The following is a 17,499-nucleotide window of genomic DNA, read 5'->3' as shown; positions in this document are numbered from 1 at the left end:
GAACAAGAGATGGTAGTTTTCGGACAATTTCTTATTTACGTTTTAGCTTTATTATTATAGTAAAAGATGACATGTGGTGATCTGTTTGTTTGAATAACAAATATTTGCTGCCTACTGTTCTTTAAACATCTCAAATCAGAACTTACCATTGTTGGACAAGGTATTGTAGTGCCACTGAACAGGCGCTAAATTGTTTTTAGCTCCATTTGGTGACGCCGAACCGCCAATAGCCGACGACGATGAATAAGAGATGTGACCCCCAGACTCCTCGGATCCAAAGACATCACATGCTAAGGCCACCTCTTGACCGTCGCTCACTAGAAGCAGACCCATTCCGTCTGGTTTGGGCAGAGAACCCGCCTTGGTCTTGATGACGTCAGAGGTAATGAGGAGGGGATAAAAGAAGGCAAGGATGATGGTAGTCATAACAAAGGTAAACCACGTCATAACGAATCAATAAGAAGGCAAGAAAACTAAATAGTTTAAGCTACTTATTTACCAAATATTGTTGCTTTTATGCTTGTATAATTTGTATTTGCTTCTTTTTTAGACGAAAACAGGAGAAAAATTGTAATATGATGAAGTTTGATTAGAGTTTACCTAAAGCTATGAGGTGTCTCTTGAACGTTATTTTTCTGGTTAACTTTGGAATTTGAGACTATCGATAGCTTTTAAAAGGAGAGGAAAGTTTTAATTTACTTAATGGAATACAAGTAAAATAAATGTTGCGTCTGAATGCGATTAGGGCGATTATGGACCGATGAAAAGCGATGATCATCTGATGACTTAGAAAAACGAGGAGAGGGAGGGTAAATAATTCAATAAAGCCCACCCGGCAGAAGGAAGTCTATTTGGGACCAGAATGGACTAAGGAGAGCTATCCGGAGTAAGGCGGAATTTACAGGCGGTTTAAATCTTTTTGTCACCCAGCCCCGAGGGTACGTGCGTGCACTGAAATTCTCTTCTCTCGATTTAGGCTCAAAATGAAAGACTTCTGAGCGCAATTTAATTTCAGCCCCGGGTTCGAATTAGAGCGGATTTGGAAGGAAGTTAAAAACAATATTTGCTTTATTTCAGATTAACTGGGAATCTCTCTTTTTACAAAGGCATTTGTTCTTTTTAAATCCAGTTGAAAAGATGCTCGATGTTTTTCCAGATAAAAACTCAATAAACAAACCAGGTAACGAAGTGATTGGGTTAGTTTTCAAGTACTAACTAAACGGAACCAGCCAAGGAAGCATCGTGAACGAATTATCCGGAGAAACTTGTAATTTGAAATGTCTTTTTGAAGGGAACAAATATCTCGTCAGAAGGCAAAGTCCAAAAATGTAAAATAAAAGAAGTATTTATGTTTAAAGTAAATGTATTCATAAATATATGAAGTATAAATTAAGCATTCAATCTCCACTCCGTCCAATCGGAATTGAGAATAAAAAATATTCAAAAATGCTTAAATTGCACACCTTGTTTTTGGTTTGCAAAAATAAATACTTAAATGCAGTCTTAATCACAATCAAATCAATCACAATAAGAGAATTAAGCAAGGCAGACAGAAGCAAGACACAGAGAGTAAAAGTTATTATTGAAATGTCTGACCAATCACAAAACAAATTGATTCTTTGTTTTTCCGCTGTCACTAACAACCAACCAGACCAGGAGAAACTTTACAATTCTTGAATCAAACAACTTTTTTATATTTCAATTTCAGTGATATCAAAAAATAGATTACAATTTAAAATATGGATCAAAATCAACAAATGAACATGGGTTCGCAAAAGCCTGAAATTTGCATTTCTACTAATAGTAGTTCCATGAAATACCCTGTATTTGTTTTTTATTCAGAAAAATACGCAAACAACAACTGTTTAAATTTGTTAACAGCATCCGTAATGAAGTAATGTTTCTTTCAGAATTTCTTAGGAATATTAGACCGACGTTTGACAGTTGAAAGATTTTGGATTAAAGAAGGTATCGCGCTCTGATTCAAACGTTTGTTTTAATTCATCAGGCAAAGTTTTAGTATCAAAGACTAATATCTAGCCCTATATTCTGTTCGACTGCTTGTTCAGGACGTGCTACAGATTTTTGAACTAATTCGATACAAAAGATTCAGAAAAAAATCACAAAATATAGCTACCCAGATTGAAAGAAAACTTGCTAATTTCGTACTTTTAACAGGTTTAGGGCAGAAGCAGGCTTAGGGCTTTCATTTGGCTAGGGTCAGATTTCAAAAGTTTTTGATAGCATTGTCACTCTTTTTGGTTTGAGCACGTTCAATTTCCATTTTCCCTCGAAACAGTAAAATGAAGGCATTTTGCTGAGTATTTCGATGCAAACATATGTTGCCACACCGATTAAATAAAGTATAAAGTATTCCAGCATACAAATTCACTGAGATTTACAGATATTGACTTTAATAATCAGAAAATGTTGGCGCCTAGGACCAACGTTAGGCACAAGGCCTTGAAAATGTATGTCCTAAATATTGGAACTTTTCAGACGTGGTCCATAGTGCAGTGAAACGTTTTGATAACGGTAACAAGGATAGTCCGTTACTGTGGAACTAGCACAGAAATTTCCGACTATAGTCTTGAAAAGTACAAAAACGGTTCTTTTTTTTCTCGAGAAGTTAGGCATATTCGAGTCACAATAAAAAAAAGGAAACTACGCAAGAGTTTTAAAGAAAAAAACACAAAAAAGGTTTCAAAATGTTTGATTCCCAAATTGGCGCAAACAAACTCCAAAAACACTTGAGAGTGTTCTTAATGAAATTTATTTGTGTTCTTCAAATGACTGATTGCTTACTGGTTGCATCACAAAGTTTCAGTTGGCTATCCGCATATTTGATGTTTAGATTGCTGAACAAAGCATGTACGTCGGGCTTTTCTCTTATATACAAAGCTATATTGTCTATCATCTCTACTCTACAGATGTTTGGCATGTGATACTTTTGTTAAAAAACTTTTGTTAAAGAACTTATCTGAAGAAAAATTTCATTAATTTGTTTTTCTTTTTCGTGATCACTAAAGAGCAAATGAAGTAGGCGCTTTAATTCATCTTCCTTTTTTGTGATCACCAAAGGGCAAATAAAGTAGTCTTCATCGCAAATTCTTAAAAAATTTTCAAAACATGTCGGCCATTGCCACTTTTAAAAATTTTAAAGAAATTTCCTTGGGTCTCCATTTTCTTCATTTTGATATTCACCACTGTTATTAGATGAAGAGGAAATCTTCTACTTTTAACTTGGACCTGTGTAAAAGGTGTATGTAAAAGAGTAATCTTACAATCGTTGGGATTTTCACCAATTCTATTGAATAAGTCTTTTGATTTGTTAAATAAAAGACTCGTAAAAAAATAATATGTCAGAATTATTGCCGTCTGGTGGTTGGCTGAAAAAACATGTCGGCCTTGAGCATTTTTTCTGTTTGCCCCAACTTTATCCCCAATTTTCGAAAGTTGTCATTTTTCAATGTTTCTCTCATATCATCATGTGATAAAAAAAACAGCCGTCTCTTCACAAACCCACTCTTTGGACTGCGTTCTGACCAAATCTTTTTCCCAAAATGTTAACCAAAATGTCTGTGAAACCGCAGTACAGGTCCTTTATCCGTTTTTCTGACGGGAAATTTTTATGTCAGGGTATCTTATTTTTAAAACTTGGAGAACGTTTTGTGTGACAAAACGGACCGGGCTTGTCGAATCCTTTGGTATGTTCATGTTTACAACCATCTTTCAAACCCAATCCTATATTTTCAGTTTTTTTGTCTCTATACCCTTTTGAACCTACTTTGTTCTTACACTGAGTACTGAGCAGTCGCCATCGGTGCTCTGACCATTCTCATTCCGCATAAAAATTGATCTGCGTTGCATTGGAGGACGTTGTGGGGGACGCACGCAAAACTCTAATTGTAGACAGTGTCATCAACAATGTTTACGGAAGGGCTTTTGTTTTACGATTTACATAGTTTGGCATAATGTCCATTATAATAGGATAGTTTTTTTTTGCTGAACAGACGCTCTAGTGACCCTTTAAGAACGCGTTCCCACACCTGTAAGAAATGCTCATTGAGGTTCGGTTCTTTCCTAACATGGCTAAGTGCAATAAAAGATTGAAGACTGAGAGCACTGGTCGTTGCATTTTGTCAGTATCTGATGGTGAAATTAGAGTTTCTCATCTATAGTAGCCTGGCGTAGAGCTTGCGATGGGCTGATAGTAGATGATAAAAATTTGCGTTGTTAGAAAAGCTCTCTCTCTCTCTTTTTCTGTTTAAGAGTTTGTATCTTTCAAACGTTGTTCTTATCTCTCAAACGCCTTAAAAACAACTAGAAATGAGTGAAAATAAAATGTCTAATCTAGACTTTCTCGAACAGCAATTGATCAACCGTTGATCGTTGAATGTTATAAAATTAGAGATATCTAAATCAACATCGATGGTCATAAGAACAAAGTATCAAAACAAATCACAACAGGGAGTTTTGAATATGTTTTTTTTTCTGTTTTGAAATCAGTATCACATCTGCAATTTTCTCATCGCGAGCTAAAAATTTACAACAAAAAACTCTAAGAAACAAAAATAACTCAAAGAAATTATTTTTTTGAACAATTTTTAAGTAGCTCTTATAACTTAAATGTATCAGCGTGATAGAAACTTTTCTTGCTCAGCAACTTTTCATCCAGCTCTTTTTAGGTTTTCGGATTTTGCTTGAATACTAGAAAAAACTCAGAAATACGAAATACGAAACATGTTTCTTCGATTTTAGGTTTGGAATCTTGACATTGGAACTTTGTTTGAATTGCCTGATATCATTTCCCATTTGTTCCATTCTCCCTTTATATCATCATTAATGATCTCATATAGAAAAACGCTATGTAACAGGTTCCTTTTCAATTGCATCGGTTAGGAGCAAAACAGGCCCACCTACTGCTCGTAGATTCTACACAAATCTTGCGAAGAAAGAAAAAAATATTTTCAATCTTGAGAAGGAAGAAGGAAATAATTCCAATGTTATTCACAAACAATGCAAAATCCTGCAAAAATCTTTCACGAATCCTCCAGGATGTTAATTAATTGATAATTATCTGGAAGTTGAAAATATTTATCGCAACATTCCAAAGAAGGATTTAATGAGGACATCTACGAATCTATACGTTTAGTTTTCGAAGATAATCATTTGTTGAATTTGGCAAAAAAATTTCTCTTTAGCAAGTTTTTATAATATTCAGGGTTTTCGGGAAGCAAAAGATTTATTTAATAGAAGCTCCAAACGTGCAATATAAAAATAAACCTGCCCAATTTTGGTGTTTTGCCGGCTACTGAAGCGTTTATAATCAGCTTTACTCATTTTTCAGTACAGTTTTTCAAAAAAGTTGTGAAAATGAGTCCAATATTTCTATTATATAATTCAACATAAAAACTTGCCTATCAGAAAAACTTTAGATTGATTAGAATAACGTCTATTTGAAAGCAAGACTTTTGATCACAAATTTATCTTAACACTGTGGATCTATAGGTTGTTTTCTTCAATTATATATAAGTAGTATATATAATTGACCCTCTCAAATGCTGGAGTATACAATTTTTCTACAAACAAGTGATAACTTGTTTCTTAATGCTTTATCATTTTTATAGTCAACGCTACTTTTGATTACTTATTTTAAACCTTCTTTTTTAAAACAGAATATGTTTTGAATATATATATTTTTTCTGTTTGGAAATCAAAATCACATCCGCAATTTTCTCATTGCGAGCTAAAAATTTACAACAAAAAACTCTAAGATACAAAAATAACTAAAAAAAATAGATTTTTTAACAATTTTTAAGTAGCTCTTATAACTTAAATGTATCAGCGTGATAGAAACTTTTCTTGCTCAGCAACTTTTCATCCAGCTCTTTTTAGGTTTTCGGATTTTGCTTGAATACTAAAAAAAACTCAGAAATACGAAATATGAAACATGTTTCTTCGATTTTAGGTTTGGAATCTTGACATTGGAATTATGTTTGAATTGCCTGATATCATTTCCCATTTGTTCCTTTCTCCCTTTATATCATCATTAATGATCTAATATAGAAAAACGCTACGTAACAGGTTCCTTTTCAATTGCATCGGTTAGGTCCACAACAGGCCCACCTACTGCTCGTAGATTCTACACAAATCTTGCGAAGAAAGAAGAAAATATTTTCAATCTTGCGAAGGAAGAAGGAAATAATTCCAATGTTATTCACAAACAATGCAAAATCCTGCAAACATTTTTCACGAATCCTCCAAGATGTTATTTAATTGATAATTATCTGGAAGTTGAAAATATTTATCGCAACACTCCAAAGAAGGATTTAATGAGGACATCTACGAATCTATACGTTTAGTTTTCGAAGATAATCTTTGGTTGAATTTTGCAAAAAATTTCTCTTTAGCAAGTTTTTATAATATTCAGGGTTTTCGGGAAGCAAAAGATTTATTTAATAGAAGCTCAAAAAACGTGCAATATAAAATACACCTGCCCAATTTTGGTGTTTTGCCGGCTACTGAAGCGTTTATAATCAGCTTTACTCATTTTTCAGTACAGTTTTTCAAAAAAGTTGTGAAAACGAGTCCAATATTTCTATTATATAGTTAAACATAAAAACTTGCCTATTAGAAAAACTTCAGATTGAGTAGAATAACGTCTATTTGAAAGCAAGACTTTTGATCACAAATTTATCTTAACACTGTGGATCTATAATTTGTTTTCTGCAATTATATATAAGTAGTATAGAAGAACAAATTTTCAAATCACAACAAAACTTCTGGTATAATGGCTATGCCATGATTGTTCCGATTGCCTTTTAAGGTTTCTGGAGCAGTAATAACAAAAAAATTAAATGTAAAAAAAATGTTTTTTTTCTAAAATTTGTAAATTTTTCTACAAAAATCATCCCCCCACATGCCATATAAATTAGAAAAGAATAGATTTTGCTCCTTGTAACAAATCAATTATGGCAAATAAGCTTCTTTCAACCAATTTGGAACGATTTTTAAGACGGGTTAAATCTCCGTTAACGCGTTAAATATTTTTCATATTTTTCACAGGGTAATTATTTTACAAATTTAAGCTCGGGACATTAATACTTTTTGAATGGTATAAAAAATTCCGTCAAAAATGGTTAGATAAAAATACGAAATTTTTCTGAAGAAAAAAACCACTCTGAGCACAAATTTTCCGTTACTTTCGTATCGAAAAACGGAACAAAAACATCTAATGTGCTGTCTATATATTCGTGCCAAAACTTCCAAGCTATGCCATAAGTTTTTCTCAATTATTGAGACAACAGCTTAAATTCCTGGTTTGCATTTCATCCGCGCAACTTGGCAGTATCTTATTTTGAATAGCAAAATTTCATTCCTACGCTTTTTTTGAATCCTATTTTTTTCTAATTACAAAAATTTGACAACTGAATCACAAAAGCGACTTTTAGTGTCGTGAAAAAAGCAAAAATATCTACATTCCAATCAGAGAAAAGCTACTGCATGTATGCAAAGTGTTTGTTCCGACTTTCGATACGAAAGTAACGGAATATGTGTGCTCGGGGTGGGTTTTTTTTTCTTCAGACAAATTTCGACTTTTTAACCAGCCTTTTTTGACGGAATTTCTTTATATCATTCGAAAAGTATTGTTGTCTTGAGCTCAAATTTGAAAAGATATTTCACCTGTGATCATTTTTCGTAGAGGTACGGGGGTTTAAGCATTGCCATTTTGGCCAATTTGGGACAATTAACGCGCGATTTATTTCGCGATATTAACGCATTAGCGGAGATTTAATTCGTCTTATAAATCGTTCCAAATTGGTTGAAAGAAGCTTATTTGCCATAATTGGTTTGTTACAAGGAGTGAAATCTATCCTTTTGTACTTCATATGGCGTTTTTTTTCTTTTTGTTTTATTACTTTTTTAATTTTTAAATGTTATTACTGCTCCGTAAACCTTAAAAGGTAGTCGGAACATTCAGGGCTTCACCCTGATACGAGCAGTCTTGTTTGATTTTGAAAATTTTTGATTCCATACTTTTTTCTACAGCTGGCTTCAAATTCACTCGAAATGGAAGACAAATCATCCTATACAAAATAAAAAATTGCAGTTGATGCTAAAAACTGAATTTTGTATTTCTTATTTCCCAGCGCAATAAAAATTGAACCTAAAAATATTAGTGGGAGAATGGCGATGAATGACAAAAGTCTAATCTATAGAGAGAAAATATTAACGAGGAAAAAAACGAAATGAAGGCATTTTGACGGGTAATTGAACGGATTAGGTGGCAAGCGAGCAACTGTTCCACAACATGCTTGCTCTCAATCGAACAAAAATAACAACTGCTGTAATGAACAGTGATTCAAAATTCGGCTAACAGTTTTCTTCAAATTGGGTGCCTCTTTTGTTTGCTTAGCTGTCTCTCATAATTGCCTATTAAGTTTACTGTCTGGATCAGACCCGTCTCTTTTTCTTATTTTCGTTGAATTTATTAAGGACATTTTTCCAATTTCTGTTTTGTGTGCTATCATCATAATACAATAATTGATTTACAATCGTTTTTTATTGTTTGCAAAACTGTAGCGTTAATATCATACTTGATTTACCTGCAAACTTCCAAATGCATCAAAACTCCCCTAAGCCACGAAACTTTAGCTTTATTAATGAAAGTGTTGGATACAAATGTTTGATAGAAATTCTCAAAAGTTGATCCTTTCCAATCAAACAAAAAATATTTCATTGTAAACTTCGGTTGTGTATTTTTTCTAAAAATATCCAGAGACCTCGGTGAATTGCTTTTTTTTTGTGAGCTGACACTTTTTTTGTTCTACTCTTCCAAAAGGTTGATTTCAATTTTAATTTAGATCTGTTTGAAACGATTAGGAGTTTTACACTTGAAAACGTTATGTGCACCTGTTTCTTCAGCTCTGACGGATAAGTGACAATGTCTACTAGTATTGTAAACGTATAGGGTAATGAGTCATGTTATCCCTAGCGGAAATTGAAAATAATGAGACGCTCGAACAGACTATGCATTCTTTTCCTGGATTTTAAATGAACGAAGTTTATCAAAAATTATCTATCTCATCACGAGGTTTCATGACAAAGAAGTTTCTTACAGTTGTTCGGACAATATCGAGCACTTTTGTAAGCTACTTCGAGACATGCCACCTATTTAAAAACTATAGATAATAGCAAAATTTTCTTTGGTGATACCAATTTATCATAATCATATGTTACCTCGAATATAGAAATGAAATGCATCTTGAGCAGATAAACGCCGATTTTTCCGATTTCAAAGATTTTTTTTTTGCAAAATTTGCAACAGCATTAGCTTTCGATTTTCGGGAATTGAAATTAAATTAAAATGAAGCTCGAGGAGCTACTCAAACCTCAGCTTCCAAATCTCATACGAAAAGATAAAACTGTCGGCATTAATTGACTTTTGCTTAAATCATGTTCTGTGGTGGGACTTGAGGACTCAATAAGGTAATGAACACTCTTTGAGACCCCTTACTCTGCCTCAAAGGGGGAATAAGCTCAAAAAGATGTCTGAGATAAGTGTCAATCCCAACCACCCTCAAGGGAAAACAGTCACATATTTAAAAGCCACATTCCATACTTTGATGAAGAAATAAACAAACATTAAAGAGGTCTCGTCATCGACAAAATATCCCCCCCCCCCCTCCCATTGCAACATGGGAAAACTCGTTAGTAGGCGTAAAATCCACATATGTTTAACCATCGAATTAGTTCTTTGTGGGGATGGTTATTCTTTACTAGGCTTTGGGGGGGTGATGGAGTTAAAGAGATTCCATAAAAGTTACATCCCGAACATTAGGCGACAGAAATACAGAATTATATACATGGGTATATATTATTCACTCTATTTTGTAGCTCCGAATCTCTTAAAGTAAACTGAATAGATGGGTAAAAATGACAATATACACGGTTGCTGGATCGGCAAAATAATATGTCCTGCTGGTAAAAGTATAACACTGTATATAATCATGCTGCATTTAATTATTTTATTCTATTTTTCTTTTTGACAGGTAACTTGATGCGCTAGTTCTCCCCTTCTCTCCCCTTTTTGACATGCGTGGCCCTTTTTGTTGTTAGGAGAGGTCGCATTTCATAAAAAGAGTGAAAGCCCAGGATAAGTTGTGCAGATTGCTTTAATAATGCATTAGCGATTCAGAGAGCCACTTAAGAAGCTAAATGCGAACTCAAAACAAATCGAAGAAAAAAGCATCACTCGCGCTTAAGCAGCTCAAGTTCGCATAAGCAATTATTGTCAAGTGAACGTAGAAATGGAAAGAGAGGTGTGAAATAGTAGAAGGGTTCCACCTCTGTTTTGATTAACAAAATGTCCCATGACTGGGCGGAGGAACAATAGAAATTAAAAGCTTGAAATTTTTTTATGAAAGTAAAATTGCCTGCAAAATCGAAGTACCAATGATTGCACAATGCAGCTGATCACATGCTCCAATTTTTGCGTTTGATGGGAGCAGGGGCGGATCTAGGATTTTCTCGAGGGGGGGGCGGATTTTCAAAAAAATTTCCAAAATTTTGACGACCTTTTTTTTCTTTAGGTCGACCAAATTGATTTTTCGAGCTCTCCCAAAGCACTGTTTTGCCCCTATTTTGGCTAAATTTTCTGCGCCGCAGGCAAATTTTTGAAAAAAAAAACAGTCAAAAAGCCGTTTTTGGGCACTTTTTGAAAAATTTTGACAAAAAAAATCGCGTTTTTTTTGGCGCGCGTTCCCCCTCAAAGTTAGTATATATTGGCGCCAAAGGCGCCTTTAGAAAAATTTTAGGGTCGGTCGGCCAACAATGGATTTCTGAAAAAGTATCAAAGGGGGGACCCTTTGGGTCGGCAGGGGGTCGAATCCCTGAGGGGGAGGCGTCCGCCCCCATGCCCCCCCTAAATCCGCCCCTGGATGGGAGTATCTATTAGAAAAAAAAGTCATGTGTTCACCGTTTTGCACAATTTACTGTGCCAGAACAAGTTAGAATTTCAATTCTTCAGCAAAGATTTTTCAAAATCATTTTTTAAAATTCAGCTCTGACTGAGATATTAAACAGTACTGAGATAATGTAGTACTGTTTGATACAAGAATGTTTGTATCAGGGCAAAGCTCTGATTGTTCCGACTGCCTTTAAAGATCTATGAAGCAGTGATCGCTAATAAAATGATGAAACTAAACAAAAACTCATAAGAACGCAACTCGCCATGTAAAGTACAAAGTGATATATTTCGCGAATAGCGCGAAATACATAGCAATATATAGCGACATATAGGCAGTTTTTAAACCCCGTATCTTGACAAAAACTTATCGCAGGTAAAATAGGTTTTTTAAAATTTGAGCTCAAGACAACAATACCTTTCGGATGATATAAAAAAGTTAAAAAGTCGAAAATAGTCTGGAGAAAAAACAACCACAAGCACAAAAATTCCGCCACATTTTTGAAAATCGGAACAATTAGGACAGTAGTGATCTCACAGTGGCGTAATTTTTGAAATCAATTGCGCTGTTAGATCCGCAATAAACGTACAACAAGTTTTCGTAATTTGATTCGTCATACTTCTCTTAATCGACACAACTTATTGTAACCAAACTTCTGCCAACCGAAAAATTTATATTAAAATTGTGTTCGTGTCTCCAACTTTTATACAATGTTAAGAACAAAAATTTATCATTAATTTGAATATCATTTGTTAAACGACAAGTCCAATGAGTTTAGATTTTTAGTTTCCGGATTGAAATGCCAGTAAAATCAGACCTGCTGCAGTAATGCACCACTAAGAAAACACACTTATTCCTAACACGGATTAAGCCTCCGCTAAAGCCTTAAAAGTGCGAAATATATCGGGCATTTATTAATGGTCCCGAATTGGTCAAAATGGCGATTCTTAAATCCCTATAATTTTAAAAAAAAGGGATCTGGTGAAATATTTTTTCAAATTTAAGCTCAAGACAACGATACCTTTCGAATAATATTTTAAAATTTCCGTCAAAAATGGCTAGTTGAAAAGTCGAAATTTGTCTGAAGAAAAAAACCAACCCGAAAACAAATATTCCGTTACTTTCGTTACGAATGTTGGCACAATAGTGATTGTATCAGGGCGAAACCCTGAACGTTCTGACTGCTTTTGAAGGTATATGGAGCAGTAATAACATAAAAAAGTTAAATGTAATGAAGAACGAAAAAAAAACTCTAAGTGTAAAATTTTGTAAAAATCATCCCCCACACGCTATATAACGTACGAAATGTGATAGAATTTGCTTATATTAACATATCAATTCTTGGAGATAATGTTCCTTCAATCAATTTGGAACAATTTCTAAGACGGATGAAATCTCCGCTTATGCGTTAGTAGCGCGAAATTTATCGTGCGGTAATTATCCCAAATTAGCTATTTTGGCAATATATTTAAACCCCCTTAGTTTTACGGAAAAACGATCACAGGCAAAATATATATTTTTAAAAAATGATCGCATTTAAAAAATCGAATTTTGTCTAGAAAAAAAAGCGATCCCGAGCTCAAAATTGTCATCACTTTCTTCGAATGTCGTAACAATGAGCAAAAACAGAGCAAAACTCTATTGATGAGCTAAATTGAGAGTGGTCAAGTTCATTGTCATCAAGTTCAAAGTCGTCGCACAGACAATTTCTTAAAACTTTTTTTTTGGAAATTGATTTATGCAAAATTATATAAAACCGTTGTTTCTTAGCAATATGTGTAGTATCTGCTTTTAGCCTTCAAATTTTAAATGATGAAAAATGACTCACCAGGAGCATAGCTCTTAAAGGTAGCAATTCTAAAGATGATTTAAATTAAATAGATTCCAATTTACTGCAAAAAAATTATTGTTGTCTGAAATTTTTCGATTGCAAAATTTGGTTAAATACAATATTTGATTGCAAATACGGAATTAAAGCAATTATTGAAAATTATGTGGCGATAAAACAAATAAGGTTTCAAGAAATGATATGTTTTTATGCCTAATTTAGCATATCGTTTTTCAGTCAGCAAATTAACTAAACTTATGCCTTAATTCACAGCGTAATTTTTTTTTGAAATTTACCACTAGCTGCGACCGATTCTTACAGTTAATTCTTTTAGAGTTATTTACTGACAAATTCTGTCAAACCATAATCGAAAAAAAATTGAAACTATTTCCAAAGTTTTAAACAAGTTTGGTCTGAAGTGATTGTTTTCTGTAAAATCAGGCTCAAAACAAAACACCTCTAACACCAAAACAGGTTTGCAGATTTCGCATTCTTCCTTGGAACGTTAAAACTTACTAAGGAAGGCCATCCTTTCACAAAAATTTTGCTGAGATATCTTCAAATCTAATGGCTCAAAAAATAGCCATCATTTATCAAGTGCAAGTCAATTGATTTTTTGATGATGTTTTCAAATCAACTTCAAAGAGACACCAATAATAGCCTAACTGTTAAATTCCAGCCCCAAAATCTTCAAAAATAGCAACAATATCCTACAGAGTGCAAAACCCGTCTTAAAAACCGCTAGTTCTGATAAGCCAACGAACAGTTTTACTGATTATCAGTTTCGACTAAGAAAAACAGAATAATAAGAGCTTAGAGCTCAATTTTTTTGAGTCAACACCTTCTGGTTCATTAATTTTCCTAACCCCTGTTTCCTACAAATCATAAAAGGGGGAAAATGTTTCAACGTTGCTCTTGTAGGGTTAATAACCAGTTAAAGCAAGAAACAAGCTTTAAAATATGAACTTTATAATCGAAATCCGCAGCAGTTTTTTAGCTGCGTTTTTAGTAGCAAACTCCTCTATCATCCGCCGATTTCGCAAACCTAATTCGAGAACAGTTAATGGGCACTTGAAACATTCACAGCTTTGCCCTGACTCGAGCAGTCTTGTTTGGTAGTTTGTAGTTTTTCTGAAACTGGAAAATTTAGTTTGTACACTGTTATTGAGTTCCTTGGTTAGCTTGTAGTTAAACTGATTATTTAGCAACTTTCTACATAGTAACAGTGAGCTTCAGAATAAAAGTTTCAATATTGTCAAAAAATCCAGTCCCAAAACAAGTTTTAACCAATCGTCTCCTTACTTCAATTCTGTTATGTTTAATTTTATTTTTTGCTCGATTTATGATTACCGATTCATTTTGGAGTGATGTTGTTTATTATTTTTATTGAAAGTGTTTGAAAAGGAAGAGAGACAGCCTATACATCAGGCGAAGCCCTGAGCGTTCTGACTGCGCTTCAAGACCAATTATACAGTTTTTGTTTGATACATATGAGGTTTTAAATTTTGTGCTCGGCTTGATTTTTTTCTTTAGACAAAGTTCGACTTTTTAACTCGCGTTCAGACAATTCGGCCACAGACAATTCAGCCAATTTCAAACTCAGACAATTCAGTCAAAATGAGTGAGACAATTCGGCCAAAGACTATTCAGACAGTTTTAAAGTTTTAAAACGTGCGCGCAAAAACTTTTCACATGCGGCAAAACATCAAAGCTTTCATTAGACGATTTATAAGTAATTCCTTTCAAATGCACATAAAACAATTAAAATTAACAGAACCAAAAATGCCTAAGCATAATAAAACTTTTTACAACTCATTACAATGTCATTGCGATGGAACGTTTTCAGTGGCACCAGACGTCTTTTACCAAGTTTATACTATTCATGGTGTAATCGAAAACGCAGTTATACCCTTGGTGTATGCTCTGCTGCCCAATAAGACGCAAGAAAAACTTTTTGGCTGCTTAGAGCAATTTGGAAAAAAAGTAGTCATTGACTTTGAAGCCGCTGTTCGCAACGCCATAAAAAAAATGCAGCCTGATACAGAAATTCAATTCTGCTTCTTCCACCTGGGCCAAGCAGTATGGCGCAATGTACAAAAACTTGGTTCAAAAACTTGACATACAAAGACTGAATGTCAAAAAAATGATTTGCTTGGCATTCGTTCCCATTGACGACGTTATTTTCGCGTTTGAGGCGCTCCGAAAAGAGAATCCCTCAGAGGAATTCCAGAGTCTATCAGACTACTTCGAAGACACCTATATTGGTGCTTGTTGAGGAAATAAACGCGTCAAACCAAAGTTTGACATTGCCGATTGGAACGTTTTCAATCGGGTGCTCAGCGGAGAACCTCGTACGAACAATGCGTTGGAGGCATGGAATGGCAGCTTCAATAAGTTCGTATCGACAAAGCATCCAGCCCTCCCCAAGTTGATCACCCGATTCAAAGATGAGCAAAAAAACGCCGAAATTAATGTAAAGAGACTGATGTCCGGTGATATTATCAGAAAACAGAAGCCCAAGTATTCAATAGCAAATGATAAACTCGTTCAAAACGCAAAAAACTACAATCGAGACCATATACAGAAATATTTAAAACTGTGTACCTTCAATGTACATATTTCGTAAAACTTTATGCATAGCAAGTTTGTTTTGATCTTCGAAATTTGTTATTTGATGTTTTACATTTCTTTGGTAAACTGTTGAAAGCCTTCTGACTCTAATCAAATTAGAAAAATTTTATTGTTCCCTTTTATCTTGTCTCTTTAATCTAAATCGGCCGAATTGTCTTTGGCTGAATTGTCTGAGTTTTTTTTTGGCTGAATTGTCTGTATTTTGAATCGGCTGAATTGTCTGTGGCTGAATTGTCTCTGCGCTTTTTTAACTATCGCCACTTCTGTATGGGGCTTTTTATGCAATCTAAAAAAACTGAAAACTTGCGCGTAAACTTAGAAAAGATTTTTTGCTTGGGATTTTTTTTAAAAGTTATGTTTGCCACTATAGCTCACAAAAAAAGCTGCAGGGAAAATAGGTTCATAAACTTAAGCTCAGGGCATCAATACTTTTCATATAATACAAAAACTTCCGCAAATCTCCGAGTTGGAAAATTAAAACTATTCTGATGAAAAAAATTACACCGAGCACAAACTTTACGTCGCTTGACATTGATTTTCACATCTTGTTGAGTTTCACAAGAATTCCAAACAATTCCACGCCAAAAACTCATAGGTAAAAAGCTATTTGTGAAATTCACGACAGTAATCACTTGTTTTCTCGGTTTCATAATTCACTATGAATCAAATTACAGTGGAAATTTTGACCGCACATGTATTTTGGAAAAACTGGAAGCATATGAAAAATTTCGTTTCAAATTTTAAAGCAGAGGGAGTTGAAGTGGTTAACAAAAGCTGGACGTATCATTGAAAGAACTCCTCCTATTCCAGACGTACGGACAATTTTTTGTAATATTTTTGCTTCAAATATTTATGCGATGTCTTTTAGTGACAGATGTTTATAAATGATTGATAGGAAAAACTATTGGGAGGTGTTTTTTGTTTAGTCCCTCCCACCCAATATATCATCCTATTTATCACTCCGCGAACACAACTGCATTTCAAGACCACAACTAAAAATCCCAAAGCGCCATTGAGGCATTTAATCTAAAGTTAAGAATTAATGATTGAGTAATATCCACAGTTTTCATATATTCACAACTCACGGATTATCGGTTACAACGATAAGCATAATGATTCATATAATTTAAGATCTCAGCCCGATGTTTGAAGGCTAATCGTATGTACATGTGGGGAAATAGATCAATATACAAATAATTAGCATAATGCGCAGCACTTATACAGCTGCTTAGCATGTGAATAGGAATAATTAACTGTTTTATGAACTAAAAAGGGGTTGGGCAGTGTCCCCTGTAGGGCACAAGGGCGGGGAAATGATTTCACACTTTCCCTCAAAAAGAAAATATAAACAATTGTTTGCCTGAATTAAGAATTGGAGAACTGGAGGCGGTGTACTTCATAACGTTAATTGAACTGAAAAATGTTACTTCCCATTTTTCGAGCTGAAGCTAGTCGCGGCTATGGGTTTTAAGAGTGAGCGCTAAAATCAAGAAGTGATAATTAATTTCAAAACGTTTCGAATATTTAAAAATTTTCGCAGTTCACAAAATTTTTGATAAAATTGAAAACAAATGATGCATTTTCGTATCAGGTCGATAACTTTGAGTTTCTCTCTGTTATTTCTGGAAGTTTTCTCTATGAACCGTAAAAAAAGCCATAGGAACAGAACATTTTATTGGTTATTTCTTAACATTGCCAGAACGAAGCGCAATTTCAAAACATTAATTTTGAACATTTTAAAAGGTTTTATAGAAAAAACTTCCAGAAAGTACTGTTAAAAACTTAAGGTTGTCGACATGATTCAAAGATCTACCACTTTTTTCTTTTTTAAATAAATTATTTTTTAATTGAGACTAAAGCTATCCTCAGGTGAACGTGGAGCTGTTCTCTGAGCCAGATTTTATGTTTCGATTTTTTAAAAAAATAATAAGAGTATTTATGCTCGAGTTGGTCTTTTTTAGGACAAATTTTGACTTTCTAACTGGTCATATCATCTTAAATGTACTGATGTCCTGAGTTCAAATTTTCAAAGTCTTTTTTTTTAATCTGTGATCGTTTTTTTTGTGAAGT

The 17,499-nt window shown here is 34.1% G+C and overlaps 2 protein-coding genes across 2 annotated transcripts in view; one reads left to right on the top strand and one right to left on the bottom strand.

The window, feature by feature from the left end:
• Positions 1–1,585, bottom strand: part of LOC134841273 (uncharacterized) — a 31,906-nt gene extending 30,321 nt beyond the window's left edge. Inside the window, exon 1 of the mRNA XM_063857153.1 lies at positions 147–1,585. Coding sequence (XP_063713223.1) covers positions 147–447 — 301 coding nt within the window. The 5' untranslated portion in view covers positions 448–1,585. The remainder of the gene's footprint in view (positions 1–146) is intronic.
• The window catches only part of LOC134842175 (WD repeat-containing protein 62-like), a 323,070-nt gene that overhangs the window by 117,003 nt on the left and 188,568 nt on the right, over positions 1–17,499 (top strand). The window lies entirely within an intron of this gene.

Source organism: Symsagittifera roscoffensis, chromosome 3 (assembly GCF_963678635.1).
Source record: "Symsagittifera roscoffensis chromosome 3, txSymRosc1.1, whole genome shotgun sequence".
Taxonomy (NCBI): Eukaryota; Metazoa; Xenacoelomorpha; order Acoela; family Convolutidae; genus Symsagittifera; species Symsagittifera roscoffensis.
Note: the sequence above shows the minus strand (reverse complement) of the source record. Positions and strands in the feature narration are given on the sequence as shown.